The sequence below is a fragment of the Ambystoma mexicanum genome, chromosome 6q, assembly GCF_040938575.1.
Source record: "Ambystoma mexicanum isolate Mex_15411 chromosome 6q, UKY_AmexF1_1, whole genome shotgun sequence".
Taxonomy (NCBI): domain Eukaryota; kingdom Metazoa; phylum Chordata; class Amphibia; order Caudata; family Ambystomatidae; genus Ambystoma; species Ambystoma mexicanum.
The window spans coordinates 1,123,744,802-1,123,763,088 of NC_090937.1; the positions used below are offsets into that span (position 1 = coordinate 1,123,744,802).

Below are 18,287 nucleotides of genomic sequence, written 5' to 3' on the forward strand. Positions count from 1 at the left end.
ACCATAGAAAGGAGCATGGCAGTGCATGCAGCAGTAATTGAAGTTTCAAGAACTGTTCAGGAAAAGAAAAGATGGCTGAGGTAGATACGTTGGAAGCCAAAGGGTGGCTAGAGAAGAAGCATGAGTGAATGGTACAGACTGTGTGACAACTGGAACACATTTTCTGTGGGACTCAAAAGTGTGTGGATACCTAGGGCAACTGTCTACAGTTGAGGGATCTGCTATAGTTTATATGCAGCGTGTGCGCATATGGTAGAAACTGTTACAGCTGGATCACATTTTTAATGTGACCCTGTTTGCTAAGAGCTCAGCACTATAGAAGGAAAGGTAGTGGGAATAAAGTTTATGAATCCCTAGATCCTCTAGGGCCATCATTGATGTCTACCTTAATGGCACTGTCACGGTCCAGAGCTCTCAGCCCAACCTCCTCCTTCTTGATAGGTATCTTCCATCTCTCAACTTCCTCCCTTGTCCTGCCATTCCTCCTTCTGCCACCGCTGACGGGTGTACCACATCCATTTACCCTTCCTCAGAAGACCTTCAAAAGTGGAAATTACCTTCACTTAGCTACCGCCAACTCTTGCTCTGCCGTCAAACACTCTTCTGACATCTGCCACCTCCTTGAAGATCTCAACCTCGACGTCCTCTCTCCCACCAAGACTTGGTTCACGGGCAGCTCTGTCACAGGTTTTGACACTCTCCTCCCAGAGGGTTACAATATCCTCTGTAAGCCCAGGCCCAACCGGTCTGGGGGCAGAGTGGCCTTGATTTCCCCTCAATGGGTCCCTACTACTATCATACCCACCCAGTCCTACTCCTCCTTTGAATGCCTCGTCTGCAGGTTTGGTGTCTCACCTATCCCTTCGCTGACTCTGGCCACCCTCTATAGGACCCCTGGACTGGTCTCTTTTATTCCTCTGAGTGGTAAAACCTCACCTCTTCTCTCCTGTCCTCCTCCAAGCTTCTCCTCCTCAGAGACTTCAATATTCACCTTGACTCCCTAGCTGTGGCCCCTGGACTCTTCAACAAACCTCTGTGACTCTCTTTCCCTCTCCATGCTTCTCTCCGGTCCGACGCACTCAGCCGGCCACACCGTTACCTGCTCTCATCTCTGCTGACATCCCCATCTCCAACCCTCTCACTACTCCTCTCTTTTGTCTGATTATGCTCTCCTGTCCTCTTGCCTGGACGTCCTGGGTCCTCCAGCTAAGCCCCTTCCTGCACTGCCAGCCTCCTTCTCCATCATTCAACCTACGAAGTGAGTGTCAGTTGCTGATGTTGCTGCCACCTTCATTTCCTTTCCAACTCCTTCCTCTGACTCACACTCTGGCACAGCCCTTACTAACCTTCAACTCTCCATCTCCAAAATTCGACATCCTTGCCTTGCTCCTGTCATGAGGATCTGCAAGAAGCCTGCCTCCAAGCACAACACCTGGTATGGCTCGCACCTGGCCACTCTGAAACGCAACTGCAGAGCTGCTGAGTGGAAGTGGCAGGCTTTAAGCACAGCCTCTTACAAACTGGCCTGCTGGCTATTCCAAAGACAATACAGACTCTCCAGCTGCTCGAAGAAGAGCACCTATTTCCAAGCCTGCATCTCTGGGGTCAGTAACAACACGGTTGAACTTTTTAAAATCTGTAAGGAACTCGCCATTCCTACCGCTGTCTCCATTTCGCCTCTGCCTTCCCTGACCCTCTCCACTGCACTGGCCTCCCATTTCATTACTAAAACTCTGGATATCCTGTCCTTACTCTCCTCTACACCACTCCCTTCTCCCTCATCTGCTCCCATGCCTCCCTTGGCCCCTCTTCTCTCCTACTCTCATCTTTCTCTCCCATATCACCTGATGAGGTTTCTAGACCACTCTATGAAAGTCTCATCTAAACAGGTGCTCCCCTGCTCCTCCCCCTTGCTCCAGCCTTGGCTGATTTTTGCAATCACTCCTTTGCCACTGGGTCTTTCCCTTTACTCGTCAAGCACTCCCTTGTGCACCCTCTCCTCAAAAAGCCTTCTGCCGACCCCTCCTGTCTGGTTAACTACCACCCTATCTCCACACAGAATCTGTTAGCTGTCTCCACAACCACCAGTGCGGATTCAGAGCTGCTAGATGCACGGAAACTGCAATCCTGAACACCTGTGAAGACTTGCTCTCTAATCTCGATTCCAACTATCCTCCCATTCTCATCCTTCTTGACCTTTCCTCTGCCTTTCATACGGTCAATGATGCCACCCTTATAAATCAACTCCATGATACCCTCGGCATCATGGACCTGGCTCTGGACTGGATGACCTCCTTCCTCTCTGACCGACCTTCCCAGGTTCAACTGCGCCCTTTTATCGCCTCCATCTCACTCTCCACCTGTGGTGTCCCTCAGGCTTCTATCCTCTCACCTAGGCTTTTCAACATCTACTTTGCCCCTCTAGCACATTTAATCTCTGCCTTCTCTCCCAACTTCCAGTGTAACATGGACGACACCCAGCTCTCTCATTCCGGACTGTCTGTCTGCTATTCAGGCATGTTGCACTGCTAACAAACTCTGCCTTAATGCCAGTAAGACTGAGAACCTTCTCATTGGGACCCCTGCTCCCTCCTCCTCTCCTACACCCTGGCTGCATTCCATAGGCCCCCTCCCCTACTTGTGAGGCAAATATTCTTGGTGTCATTTCGACTCCTCTCTCTCCTTCTCTCCTCATATCACTGACATTGCTAAGAAGGCCCCCTTTCAAATGCACCTCCTCAGAGGCATTCTCCTTTTCCTCACCTTCCCCAGAATCTCAATGTCTCCTGAGCTGTGGACCTCTCCAGGCTGGATTATTGCAACAGCTTCTTACTCAATCTACCCAACTCCTCCCTTCGCCCCCTTCAACTAATACAGACTAGGACTGTGAGACTTATCCTTGGCCTCAAGCCCAGGAACCGCATCTCTCCAGCCCTAAAATCTCTCCACTGGCTCCTGGTTGATGCTAGGATCAAATCCCAGACTATCTGCATCATCCACAAGGCTTTCTGGGGCCTGGGATCCCGCTACATCCAACTCTCCCTAAATACCTCCTCCTCAGGTGCCTCCCTCTGGAATGGCCTCACTGCCCCTCTCAGACATGAGCCATATCTCCTTAAGTTCCAGAAGCTTCTCAAGGCCCTCCTTTTCTCTTCCCCCTTCGATCTCCCCATCCACTGCTAATGTAACTCCTCTGCTTCTTAACTGGCTACCTGGTTCCTTCAGATTCTTCCAGGGCACCAGGCCCTCCTCGTCCAGTCTACCCCTGCACTTGGTCTCCCCTGATCCCCTACCCCACAACCACACTTGCCCTTCCAGGCCCCCTCACCTGCACTAGCCTGGCTGGACCTACACCCCTTGAGCCCTTCCAGCCCCGTACCTCGCACATAGCATGTGGACATGAACCTCCCCTGCACTCTCTGCATTCCCTTGGCTTTGTCCACCTGCCTCCCCTGGCACTCGTTAACCCACGGGCCCTTCCGCCCTGACCAGCACGCCCTCCCTCTCCACTGCACTGTCACAAGGCCTAATGGGTCCGTTTTTGTTTTTGTCATGCCTTCCCCCCCTGTCTTGTTGCGTCTTGAAACACATTATGTATAGGCGCATTATAAATAGCCAATAAATAAATAAATAAACTCTGCTATACTTAACATGCATCGTACATGCACTGTGAATCATATGCAGACAAATCCATATTAAAGGACAACTGTGGAAAGTCGTGAATCCAAATGAAGCAAGGTTACTTGTCAGCCTTGCACGATGCAGAGAGTAAACTGGGACCTTAAGTGTGCTGTGAGGCACAGAGATACAGAGCCAATATATAATATTAGGAGACCATTATGGGATAATACATTGATTTTAACATAGTGGCTAATGTTGGTGGCACTGTACGTATTGCCCCTGCAATGTAATGCTAAAGCAACCGTTGCTAAAGCATCTTTTTCATTCTTGGAAGATTTTGGTTATGGTTTGAAAATGGATCCTACCTTCTATGGCTACGATTGATTATCAAGCATTCATTTGTATTATGTTTAATTCTATGTCCTACAGGGTACAAGGAGGGTTGGTGTAGGCCTTAGGGATTTTTTGAATGTTTCTTGTTGCTATAGGTGTCTGAGTCTCTTTCCTGCCTACCCTTACTTAAGCGTCTAAGGCTCTCCACATATATCTGAGGTGGGTTGTGTGGGCTCATTGCAGTTTTTCAAGTGAACTTGGAGGTGGCTGCAAATTGTTACATGGAATCTCTGTGTTTGGGTTGCAATATTTATTTTGTTATAAACTGCCGGTTAAGTTTCATTCCAGATTCACAGGAAAGAGGAAGGTGCCCATGGGATGGTAGTGTCGTTTTCCTTCAAAGGTAGTGCGGCCCTTGATTCTGCAAGGAATCAAGTATCCTTGCCTATGTGAACTTATAATAGTTGCTAGGTGATTTTCTTTTCAGGTTGTTTACATTCTCTTTGTTGAATTTGAATGGTCTTTTCTATAGTGCAACAAGTTAATTTGCTACTTCAAGTGTTTGATTATTGATTTCATTAGTTTGTGCAACTATGTGGCATGTGTACCACCTAGAAGGCGAAACTATTGCATTAGAGTACAACTATGGAGAAATGGCATATGAGGAGGGACACAAAGCCTGTCAGTGTTATTTGGTTATTTGCTCACCCATTGACTGCCCATGGCCATGCTCATCCCTATGGCTATTTCCACCCAGTGTGTGCCCCTTCCCACCCAAAACACTGCATCAGGGGAAAAGCTTTTGATCAAACATTACACTTGAAAGGCCTGACAGTGTTTTTTCGTAGCAGTCTTCTGAGAGTTAATGGCTTAATGGGAGCTGTAAACCTGGTGTAATAAAAATGTCTTTAACCAGGTCTGCCTTCAGCCACTCGATTTATAAGCAATATGCTTGTCCTTTGCTGAAGTCCATGCTCGGATTGGCCTATCGTGCAATAGGCACATGGCCAACCAAAAACACAAAATTCTGGTGTGGGACAGTTTTTTGGGTCTAAGTGGGCCACTTTTCGATCCAATGTGGGCCAATTTGAGTTACTTCCCTATGTGGCTAGTAGTTTTGACCAGTGTTGCTGAATAAATATTCTATAAAATGCACAATTTGCATCACATTTTATCCAACAACAAAAAACCTTGGATACTGTTCAAACAGTGTCACAAAAGGAATGAATGACCATTTGCAACTGTGGGAACTATGTCATTGGTACTCAATACAATTGTACGGCCCAGTCCGACCCTGCTGAAGTCCTGTAAAGACTAAGCATTGGCAAAGCCACCTGTTTTGGCTTGTGTATAAGTATTAGGCATTTGCCAGGCACTGCTATAAAATGCCCAGGTATTCGCACCATGTTCTCACCTGCTACCATCAATGGCCATTTAATACCACTATGGCAGTGCCTGGAAAGTGCTTCCGCCATGCCTACACAAAATCCCAAACTGTTGGTTAGATACATTGTTTGGTAGTAGCAGGTGGAATATGTTGGGCATCACGCAATTAATGTGCAGTATGTTTTTTGGTAGATTGCGGCCGCCGCCCTGCAGCTCGGATGAACAAGAGGATTCTGGGTGGAAGGACCAGTCGGCCAGGACTCTGGCCGTGGCAGTGCTCGCTGCAGAGTGAACCCAGTGGACACATCTGTGGCTGTGTCCTTATCGGCAAGAAATGGCTACTGACCGTGGCGCACTGCTTTGAAGGGTAAGTTCAGCGAATCCTACTGGCACTTAATTGCTGTGCACATGCGTAGCTGAAAAGCTCTTTTTCTACACATATGTAAGAGAAGGAGAAAGGTATAGCTTGCTTCATAATGTATGAAGAAGTATGTTTTCCCCCTTACACTTGTTTATGTTTGTTTATTAGGTTTGTATAGCCCTTTAATCCAAAGCGCTTTACAATATAACAACAAGGTAAAATAATGGGAGAAGCATATTTACAATCATGATACAAACCAGTGGAACAATACGTAGAACAGTTTTCGTAGATGGAGAAGGCGAGGGAAGGGTGAGGAGGAAGGGAGGGGGGTAGCCAGGGAGGGGGAACAAAAATTCAGTTGTCTGATTTAAATTCCAGAGGGTGTGAAAAGGGGGGAAGAGGGAGGTCTGAAGGGGATAGGGGGAACAGGGGAGAAGGGAGGAGAGAGGAAAGAAGGATAGTCAAGGGGGGAGTGAAGGAGGGCTTTCAAGGCGGTGCCGAAGGAGGAGTAGGTGGGGATGGAGCGGATAGAGAGAGGTAAGGAGTTCCAATGTAGGGGGCCAAGAGCTGAAAGGAACGGAAGCGTGAAGAGGCGCATGGTTAAGGGGGTACAGTGAGTAAGAAGAGATCAGCTTAGCGGAGAGAGCAGGAGAGAGTGTAGAATGAGAGGAGTGAGGAGAGGTAGGGGGGAGCAAGGTCATGGAGAGATTTGAAAGCCAGACAGAGGAATTGAAACTTAAGTTGGGAGAGGAAGGGAAGCCAGCCAAGGTGGGAGAACGAGGAGGAAATGGAGTTGCAAGGACCGAGGAGACAGAGAGTACGAATAGAGGAGTGGTAGATGGATTTGAGGGGGGTCAAATAAGAGACAGGGAGTCCAAAAAGGAGAGAAGAGCAGTAGAAGAGACAGGAGCCGATGAGGGAGGAGATTAAGAGTTTAGAAACGTGGAAGGTGAGGGAGGATCAGATTTTACAAATGTTGTAGAGATGGTGATGGCAGGCAGGAGAGGTGAGAGAAATGTGTTGGGAGAAGGAAAGGGAGGGGTCGAAGTGGAGACCAAGATTGCGAGCGTGGGCAGAGATGGGAAGATTAGAAGGGGGAAGTGGATTGAATGAGGAGGGGAAGGGGAAAGTGTGTTAGAAGGTATGAAAAGGACTTCCGTCTTGTCAGTATTGAGGGAGAGAAAGTGAGATAACATCCAGTTTTTAATAGCCGTAAGGCAGGAAGGTAAGGAGTGATGGAGATCAGGAGTGAAAGAGTAGAAGAAGAGAAAGAGTTGGGTGTCATCTGAGTAGAAGGGGTGAGAAATGCCGAAAGAGGAGATAACAGGGGCGAGAAGGGAGGTATAAAGGGAGAAAAGAAAAGGGCCGAGTACAGAGCCTTGGGGAACACCGTAGTCCAAGGGGATGTTGGAGAAGGTGCGGCCGCCCCAGGAGAAAGCATAGGAACGATTGGAGAGGTAAGAGGAGAGCCAGGAGAGGACAGAGCCTTTGAAGCCAAAGGAGAAGAGAGTACTTAGGAGTAAGGGGTGATCGACGGTGACAAATGCAGCAGACGGGTCAAGGAGAATGAGGATAGAGGATTGCTTAGCGTAGCGAGCAGTGAGGAGGGAATTGAGCACATAAGTGAGAGCAGTCTCGGTGGAGTGTTTAGGGCGGAATCCAGATTGAGAGGGAGGAAGGAGAGAGTGAGTAGATACAAAGGCTGAGAGTTGAGAGTAGGCTAGGCGCTCGAGAAGTTTAGAGAGGAAGGGGAGAAGCGAGATTGGGCATAAGTTAGAAGTAAGAAGAGGGTGGCAGAGGGTTTCTTCAGGATGGGAATGATAGTGGCATGTTTGAATGCTGACCGAAAGGTGGCGGAGGAGAGACAGGTGTTGAAGAACGTAGTCGGGTAGGGAATGAGGAGGGGTAGATTTTAGTAATTAGGGAGGTGGGAATGGGGTTATAGGGGGCAGCAGTAGGGTGAGGTTTGGACAGGAGAAGAGAGACACAGGATGGAATGATAGGAGAGAAGTTGGACATGCAGGCGGAGGGAGGGCAGAAGGAGGAGCGAGGAGAGTCCTAGCAGGGGGATAGGAGAATATTTTGGCGTAGGGATAGAACTTTGGATGAGAAAAAGCTAGCAACGTCAGAGGGAGAGAGAGGGGAGTTGGTAGAGAGATCAGGAGTAGGAGGGGAGAGGAGGCGAGAGAGGGTTTGGAAAATTCGACGGGGGTGAGAGGCTTGTGAGTGAAAAAGGTTAGAGTAGTAGGAGCATTTGGCTGATTTGAGGCAAGAGTCATAGAGAGAGTGATATGAAAAATAGGAGGATTGGTTGGACAGAGATGGGGATTTGATCTAACGTCGTTCGAGGTGGCGGAGGAGACGACGCGTGGACAGGAGGTGAGGGGAAAGGTTTTCGAAAAGGGTGGAAGGAAGTAAGAGGAAGTAAGAGGGTAGAGTTGCTCGAGACTGGTGGAGATAGAGGAAGACAGTGAGGAGAGAGCATCATTGTAGAATGGTCCTGCAGTTAAACAAATGTATGTTTTGGGTACTATAACAAAATACATTGATTAAAAGAAATGTAGTCTGCTGTATGTAACGGTAAGGGTACATTACTTTCCTGGTGCTCCCGCAGAACCCAGCCGTGTGGTAATAGGAGTGGGGGTTGTTCCTCCGGGTGTGTGGGTGAGGTTCAGGAGCTGCCAGCTTCTGCTTCCGGTTTCTGAAGTTCAGTGGAGTGAACGGAGTGAGCACGTGGGTATTGCTGATGCTTGCGCTAAATCACACGTTAACAAATGTTCATTCGGATTAGTGTTCATTTCATGACAAAAGGTGTTTTGCGTTAAATCCATCGTTTTAACTGATGCATTCAGGTGTTTAATTGTTTACTAGTAACCAGCGTTTCGCATGTCATTCTTTCCTCACGAGACTCTATCGAAAATGAAACAAACTAAACAAACCGAATCTTTGTATGGCACATTCACCCTGGCACACTCTGTTGCCTTTCGTTTTATCAATTGAATAATATCTGATTGTTTGAGTGGTGAATGCTGTGGAATCTCAATCCCGTTGCTCCCAAGGGATCGGGACGAGAAAACGTTGTGTGGATATGTTGAGGCTTTTTGAAAGGACATGTGTGATAAACAGCCAGGAAACTGGTCTACAAAACGAACAAGCATTGGCATAGCCAACAGTTTTGGCTTTTGTGTAGGCATGGTTTAGACATTTTCCAGGCACTGTCATAATAGACTTGGTCATAAAATGGCAACAATTGGCAGATGGGGTTAGTACTTGGGCACATATTATGGCAGATCCAGAAAAATGCTTTTCTAACTCCTGCACCAGAGCCAACACTGTTGTCTTTGCCAATTCTTGGTTTGAATTGGAATTCAGTGCAAGGGACAGTTCCAAGGACACACACACTGCTTATACATCAAATGGATGAAGGCCCACTTGTTTCAAGAAGTGGTTTTTAACCGCAATTTAGCCATGGCCTTTCAGAAGGTTGCTCAGAAAGGGCAGAACTTAATGAGTGGATAATAAGCATCTCTGCGCTTCCCATGACCTTACAGCACCACCTAATGGCTAAAACTAACAAGGAAGTGCAGAATCTTTTCAGAAATAGGAAGTTATAGAAGTGGTCCAATGCGGGATGCTCATTTTAATATGCTGTGTTTGGAGTCACAACAGATGAACAATTTTTATTTATTTATTTATTTATTTATTTATTTATTTATTTATTTATTTATTTATTTGGATTTATAAAGCGCCCAGAGGCATTGTGGCGCTGTTACAGGATATTCACTTGGTGCATGTTATACAGGTTATACAGGGTAAACCCTTGGTGCAGGTTATACATTATTGCCGTAGTAGATATATACAACAGTAGATGACATTGTAGGGAGGTGTTACAGGCTACATAGGGAAAGTGTTAGAGACAATGCATGACACAAGGTGGTCTAGTTGAACAGCTTTGTTTTTAGCGCTTTCCTAAAGGTTGTCAGGGATTCTTCCTTTCTTAGACTGAGTGGGAGTGAGTTCCAAGCCGCCTGCTTTAGCTCTGTTGAATTCAGGGACTGAGAGTTGGTGTGAGTATTGGTCATGTATGGTATGAACACAATCATGTTTGAAAAAAGACATGTTTATACATGTTTGCACCCCATGGAAAGTCCTTGTTAAACCCATGCAGTGACTGAGTCTTGAGTGTGAACTTCCAGAACATGAAGCTCTTTTTTTAGACATTTTTCTGTGAGTCTCGATTGTATCAGAATGTGCACAAGAATTCTTGAAATCGATCTGTGCACACATTTGCATTTAAAGATTGTTTTTGGAAGATATAGTAATTCAGTGGTGCACCATGTATGGCAGGGTTGTCCAACTCTGGGCCTCGAGGGCCAGAATCCTGCCGGGTTTTCAGGATATCCCTCATTAATATTCATGGTGAAAAATGTTCATACTTTTAGATTCATTGCATGCAAATTTGGCTCATGAATATTGATGAGGGGTATCCTAACAACCTGGCATGGATCCAGCCTTCGAGGTCTGGAGTTGGGCAACCCTGATGTATGATCATGGGCCAGATGCGCAACCCTTTACAGCATGGCTTACCGTGTAGTGTGGCCTGCTTATGGTTGTTTGATCTCGGGCTTAGAAACTGGTCTCCGGGATTAAGCGTGTTATAAAAGAACACTCATAATTATAATCTCTAGTTGTTGGATATCTAAACTCTGGAAAGCAAACAAAGCACAACTGGAATGAAAAAAGGTTGACACTTCTTTGATCTCTTCATTTTCATACATGGGAGAGGAATAACATCACCTCACCAAAACATTCTGAACATTTCCATCAAAATAGGCAGCATCTCTACAGTACCATTAAAAAAAAAGAAAACCAGTGATGAAGGTGGCATGGAGGGACACCAGGAACTTCCTTGCACACAAATGACATTTGAAGTTTTAGATGTCACTGCATAACACAATCTTGACATGGTATTTGCTAAGTGAAACCACACTGTAATGTAATCTTGAGTCTTGCAAAGTCCCACAAATATAAACATCATTTGTAGTAGTTAAATTAGACATTAGACATATTTTGACAGCATGTGGTATTGCATTTAAAGTACAGTATGACAGCTGTAAAAATAATACGGTATCAGAGAGTGTTGGTTGTTCTCAACTCTATGAAGCAGCATCTTGTGATCATGGACAAATGGCATATACAAAGTTATTTTATTCAGCTGGAGGAAAGGGAAACAATCGGCAATTGGATTTGAAGAAATGCATTGCCGTCTAGCCTTGTGATCCTGGGCAAACACCATAGGCACTTAGCTCTCGTGCTCCGGTGCTGGGATATGGGGAGATTAATTACAGTGAATCATTTTTGAAAAATAAATGTTTCCAGGATTAAACGCCCTTGGACAGCCTGCCACTCCATGGAAGTCGTTTAAGGTACATTCAACCCTCCACAAAAACAAACGCATGCAGTCTCGGTGCAATTGTGTGCATGATGTTTCACAAAAATCACTCGAGCTTCATGAAGAAAACAGGAGTCTAATCCAAAAAAAAGGGTTCAATTGGTATGCAAATTAGATATGTCTAATTTCCGGAGCATGTAGGGTAGACGCTGGTCAGAGAAATGAAAACAAACACAAATAAGGCTGCAGATCAAGGTATGAGTTTGGAAATCTGGCAGAAATTAGCAAGGGAAGCATTGGACATTCTCTTCAATACTTCCACTTCATAATAATGTGTGCCACATTTCCAAACTCATCCCTTCATCTCGAGTCTTATTTGTGTTTTCATATAGACGTATCTGTAATTCTATAATAAAGAGTATTGAAAAAACAAGGTCTTGCTTTGCAAATGAAGAGGGTAAGCTTTATCTATGAGGTCTGTACAGATACTCTTACCTTAAACATGTACATAGCCAGTTCTACTGACTTTGCGTGTTTCAGTTCATGCAGCATGTTATACTTCCTTGTACATCACTGTTTTGTACAGGTTTTTTCGGAATTACTTTTATTTCAAGCAGGTGGGTGAATGTTGTCTTGATTTCAATCGAATGTATTCATACCTATATAGAGGCTCAGCATGAAGTGAGGCCTGACACTGTCTAACAGGAAAGGGGGATGGAATGAAGAAGGGGGAGAGAGAGCAAGTGTTTTGTCTGTGTCCGTGCCCACTCCACAGGGGTTTTCAGTGAAACACTCGACAGCGCAAGCGATCCATTTCTTCCTACCAGTCTCTGTTGGAGAACCTCGGAACACTGATTAGAAGTCTGTGTTCCTCACAGCTAGAGAGGAAACCTCCCATTGCTCTTACACCAGACACAATTCTTGCTTCCCACTGTGGCCTTCTTGCAATTACATCAAATCCATGTGAAGTTAGTAATATTTTTTTATTTATTTTTTTATTTGATAGCTTTGTTATAACGCGCCTAATACCTACCTGTAAGTGACTTCAATCCAGCAATCCAACTAAGTCAATGCTTAGGATGGGATGCCCAATGGAAGCCCTTATTTATATATTTTTATGTCAAAAGTTCTTTAAATCTGGATGATGAACCCTTGTATAACGCCCCTCTCTTTGGATCTCCCCGACCTCACTGAACCAAGAAGTAGGTTTGTTTTGCAAATTAAAAGGTTTATTTGAATAATTAAACAATATATATATCACACTTTTCTGAACAAAATAATATTTGAATAGCACACTTATGAATATGGATGGTAATCAACAATGGATAATATTACAAAAGTAACAATCTCTTTAATCACTTATGGAGTATGGATATGAAGGATACTGTAGCAGAGAATACTTTGTGATTCAAGGAAATGCAATAATGGGAAAGAATGCAACACAGAAATAGACTTGATATGATTTCAATCAAAAGATAATATGGTCACTTTTCCCCTGTGACTGCTCACACCACCCCTTATGCAATATGAATAGGTGGAAATGAGGGCACACAGGTTTCAGGAATGAAATCAAGAATGCAGTTCAATTCCAGTTCCCCCCAGCAAGCTTAGAGAAAACAGGTATGATTTTAAAACACAGGTCAAAACGCTTTTGAATGTGATTGCAATGGATGGGAAAATCTGCTAAATTGATTTTAATTCACTAAAAGGGATTCAGGATGAGTGATAGTTACTTGAGATTGGTTCCGGTCAACACTAGCAATGATTCATGAATGATTATCAAATTGAAAACGAATTTCAGCAATTGAGAACAAGGAGCAGCAATTTTGACAGAAAATGAAATTGAGCCAAATCGCAATTCGCAGCAATTTTTCCACGTGCGTAAATCGGGATTATGGAAAAACTATAATGGAATGTCGTTTTGGGTTTGTTGGAAAGCTTAGGATCTCAGCTTTAACATGACAGTTAAATTTCGCTTCTAGGATGTGCGGTTCAAAAGTTAGAGGCTTTTGTGAAGGTAGATTTTGCAGAAGTCAAGATTTCAGAAATGACAGATGCGCCTTAGAGTTTTACCAACAACAGGATGGACACAAGATTCTATAATGCAGTTCTGGACAGGTTGAAATGGATGGAAGAGGATTACTTTAAACTAAGAGATTGGTTATGGACAGTTCTAGACTAGATACTCACTCCTAGGCTTTGGAATGGAATGGGCCTCGTCAAAGATCTGGTCAAGGGGTTTGGCTTCACTCTCGCCACCGGACAGGTCTCAGGCCCTCTGGGTTCTGCGTTCAGCACTGCACGGTGGTCTGCAGCCTCTTGAACTGGATCTGATGGGTCTTGGATTGCAGCACTGCTTTCTGGGTCAAGATCTGGGTTCTAGCACAGGGTTCTTAGCTAGAATAGAACTGCTCAGCCCGGCTGTTAAAGGTGAGAGTCAGGTTGCAAAGGATTGTGAAGGCCTGCTGAGAAGAGTTCAGCTTTTAGGATTAGGCCTTTCTGCTTCAAAGTTCTGAATTCTGGGTTCTTGAGTTTGGTTCTAGAGTCTGGTCTCTGGATCTATCTGGATTCTGGAGTCTTCCAGCAGAGTGCTGCGCAGGAATCGTTGAGTAGTGGAAAAAAGTGTATCCTATCTGGGTCTCAGCAGTTCCTATTTATGTGTTTCCAAAGTGGTTGGGTAGGCTGATTATCTATGCCCAACCCCCTAAGGATTTGATAGGTTAGAGGATTCTCTGTCTTTTGACTGGAGAAAGGATCAGCGTGTCATGAGGTGTCATCATGATGCTACCATTTACTCTCTAGGGAAGAAACTCCCCTTTGCTTTTACTTAGAAAATCTATTTTTCATAACAAACATATTTCCAAGGTGCACAACTTGTTCATAATACATATACACATCACAGATTAATTAAGGCATGTCTCTGTTCAAGTCCCATGTTCCTACGAGCTTTAGTTCCGAAATGACAATTTATTTGCACTTTTGGTGAGTTTCCCAATATTGGTTCTGCACCAAATTTGATACATGCATGCAGCTCCTCTCTGGGCATATTACTGTAAGTTCTTAGGTTCATAGCAACAACACTGCAGCTGTAATATTAATCATTCCGGGGTTTGGTCTCAGAACATCACACGGCGTCCAGCTTAGTCTTAAATTGTGGGTGAATTTGTCATTTTAAGAATCACAAAGTTTCATATTTTTTTCAGCTTGGTAAAATTCGTTATACGCAATTTTATAAAACATATATTTGCTTTCAATTCAATACACACTACGGTTTGTCTCCGCCCCTCAGCAAGTCTTTCTTTGGCATAGTTTGGGGTTCCCTTTTACAAAGATATGGTTTAAAACGCCGGCTTCTGGTAGTGGTGAGTACCAGTATTGCACCCATTTTTGACAGCTGTCTTTTCATCAGTATCTTTAAAATAGGATTTTGCTTGATAGCATATGATTCTTGCTGACATTGTATTGATGTGGATTCTTGCAGCAGAGTAATGTGGAACACCCAACAAAGAGGTTGGATCTTTTAGGTGATTTTGTGAGCCATGATTTTAGCAATTTTTGACAATCAAGAAAAGATTTTTTTGGAAGCTAGCTTTTGGCCAGTGATCTCCTGTGCTCACTAAGATGGGCAAAAGTGGATGGCAGCCTATCTTTCAGATTTTTACTGGGCATTTTTGGATGATTTTGAGCGAGCAGCATGCTTTCCAATGGCCATTCTGATGTTTCTGCTGCCAGCAATGCCTAGTGATGTTGCAGGGCTTGGATGAGTGGGTTAAGACATCCCACATACCTGAGTTTGGTTTCTAAGCGCGGATCCATGATTAGAACCTCTATTGCTCTGCGTGGTCTTGCTTCCAAGAACAGCGTGTTGCCCCTGTGCTATCCTACGTTCTCCAGTATTGGAGCTGGAGGCACAGTGGGCCATGGCTTACTGCCGAGAAAGCCTCAGGTTACAGATGTAAACTGGTTCTTTCATTCTAAGGACAGGAAAGGGAAACTAAAGGGTTCATTCTCAGAAGTATCAAGCTAGTTATTCCCAGAATTCATTTGGGATAGCAATAGCATCTCTTGCTCCTGGTAACTTCTTTGTGAATTGGCCCCTCCTTGCATATAGAACAATGAGCCTACTGAAGGCAATGCTTAGTAGCAATTATTATTCACTAGAAATGAGGCAAGGCAGTCAATGTTGCATTAAACATGTAAAAACAAGGGGGGGTTCTGGGAGTTTCTCTACTACCGGCCTGTATCCCAGGTTAAAGTCTCAACCAGAGTCTTTAGCTCACCATCCTTTCACAGAAGATAAATGTCCACTACATATCAGTATTTGTCCTGCCAAAGGGCAGTCAAGCACCGAAATGCCTGGCAATTCTCATCTGAACAAGAGTACTGACAGCAACCCCAGACACATGTTTCAGCCTGGTTCACCTGAAACATGTACCTGGTAATGATTTGTTCTCTGGCACTATTGTTTACACATTGGTCCACCTTACAAGTTTGGCAGTATTCCAACGGTAAAGGTGCTGAAATACCAGCAAACAGAATTACTGTTACCGCCACTGGGTCCCACGGATTACATGTTGTGGTAATGCGTTGTAAGTCCACATTTTTGGAGTCCATGGGACTCCATGGGGATTTCGGCAGAATTGCGACCTGTGGTAATTCCGCTATGGAAATCCTGCCAATTTTTGCAGGTAGGGAGGACGTTTCCAACTTTTGGCTAGAGGTAATCCTACCGTCCTACCACCAAACTCCTAGTTCAGCAGTGGCGGTAATACAGCAGTAATGGAATTAATGCTGCATTGCAGACGTTTTTACTGCACTGCCTTTCTTGTAATGAGCCCATTTGCACAATCACTAGTTTGAGTGTATTACCTAAGTATTACATAAGTGTATGTTAATTATTTAAGTTGTAACTAAACATAGTTGTTAAATTAATTATGTATTTGGGAAACCCGTGGCCCACTGATTACCGTCACTGTGATATTTTATATGAGCAGACAGTAATTTATTTAATTCTATTAACATACTATTCAATTTATGACCACATTGCACATCAACATTTGGACGTCAGCTTGGAGACTTACCAAAGCGCAGAATCATGTTTGTTTTAAGTATCAAGCCTCACTGTTTTCTAAATGTTAGCTTATGTTTTCAGGTTATCCTTTAGGGTTTTTACCCCAGGACATTCCTTGCACATGGGTTGGGTTGATTGACTCACCACAACATGTCTGGTTTAAAACACTTGTTCAAATAATCTCATTTGAAATTCACACTATGTATATTTTCTTATTCATTTTAATTGTGGCTCTGCTGAAAACCTGGCTGGATTAGAGCATTTGGAAGGTGAACAAGGACATCCCTGGAATCCGCACTCTACTTTATGGCACCAAGAGGCACTTTAAGAGATGTCCAGGGTCCCAGAACTATTGGAAATCAATCTTCTGAGTGATGGCCAAGCCTTAATTCATTGACTTCCCATTAGCACCGAACAGGGGGCCCCCAGCCAATCAGGAGGCCCAGAACACAGGCTGTACTGTACATGCCCCCGTTCTGAGCTGTCTGGGCAGCCGGCGCCCCCTTCCATTCCCTGCTCGCTCTCCCACTTAATCTCTTAGCACCTGCCTGGTTTCCTACACAGATGCTAAAAGTGTTTTTCTTATTTAAAATAAAAAAGAAACGTACCTTAGACGCACGGCCCGACGCTGGGCAGGAAGCCCGTCATCAACATAGCTTCTAAGGAAAGTTTCTTTTTTTATTTTTAATATCCACCCCAGACTGAGAAGTATAGTGAACATTTGCACTCGGTTGAACCTTGTATACTGACAAATCAACAGCTGCAATGTGATTGGCCACATGGCAGGCACAGAGTAACATGTACGTAGTCTGCTAGAATCAAATTAATTCCAACACACATGTGCTGCTTTTAAAAGTACTAACACTGATGTTCAAACTACCTTACACTGCACATCCTCATTTATCTGGTGGCAGTACTTTGGTTAAATATAAAGCTATATCTAGATAGACATAGTGGCATATGAGGAAATACAAATGTCCAAATAGCTCATTTGATGGCATTCATTTTATCCACTGGAGTTCCACTGTGACCTGCAGCTAAACATACTTCTGTATATATGTGTCTGGCCGTTTCACACAACAGATGGTGGTGGGCTTGCCAGGATGTCCTTTGCCCTCTACTGGAAAGCCTTAACATGTTTCTGAGGAGAACATGACTGAACTCGCCTGGGGTGTGGGGTAGCAGCTAAGAGCTTCATATGTATCTGTGCAACATAATGAGAATGCCACACCAGGGAGACAACTACTGGAGTCCCCTTGACCTGACATAGGTCGGTGAGAGGTGGAAGTGCAGTGTAGCTGGGGCCTAAACACTACAGAGGTGGCCAGCCATCTTGAATATGGGCAGGCCCCACTTCCTACCCGAGACCTCCCAGCCCCAACCTTCTACAGACTAAGCACTCGGGAGATGAAAAAACAAGGAATAAACCTTGTTACAAAATCCAGTATTGGCCCCTTGCAGAAGGATTGAAGTGAACCAATTTGCTGCGGCAAAGCGACTATATAACGCCCCCCCTCCCCCCCCAGCCCCACCTTAATTGAATGCTCTTTAGGAAAAATCCTGGAGACCATATTAAAGAGGACTTGTGGAACCGTCTTCCAACAACATGAAGAGGATTTCAGTGGAAACTTTTTGGGGTAAAGGCTGTTAGCCAAAGTTTGTATGCAGTACCATCTGGGACCACTACACACAACTAGGAGTACAGGTGTAAGCAAAACCAACCCTTGGTATAAGTCTGCACCACACAGTTTTTGGTAGCAAGCTGAGCAGCCAGGCTTATCTCAAGAGGGAATGCAAGCTTGTAAGGGTGTTGCACAAAGGTCTACAATAGCAAGTATTCAGATAGACACTTATACTCAAGGTTTCTTGGTAAAGCAATTATTAATTTATTACACAATCATTTAAACAGCATTCACTAAATGAGGCAACCAATATCACGCAAAAGTTATACTACAATACTGATTACTAAGCACTTGAGCTCCCTTGAAGTCGGCGCCAAATAGCATTGAAGTAGGAGCAAAAAAGCATAAATTGATAAAACGAATATTACAGTTACTTTAAAACAGTGCAAATAGTTGGAGTTCAACAGAAGAGTTGATTAAATGCAATGGGTAGGCCAAAGT

General features: G+C 44.5%; 1 protein-coding gene across 4 annotated transcripts in view; it reads left to right on the forward strand.

Moving 5' to 3' along the window:
- Positions 1-18,287, forward strand: part of CORIN (corin, serine peptidase) — a 1,135,185-nt gene that overhangs the window by 1,079,504 nt on the left and 37,394 nt on the right. For all 4 annotated transcript variants that reach the window (XM_069631711.1, XM_069631714.1, XM_069631713.1 and 1 more), the window contains one exon: positions 5,533-5,707. In XM_069631711.1, coding sequence (XP_069487812.1) covers positions 5,533-5,707 — 175 coding nt within the window. The remainder of the gene's footprint in view (positions 1-5,532; positions 5,708-18,287) is intronic.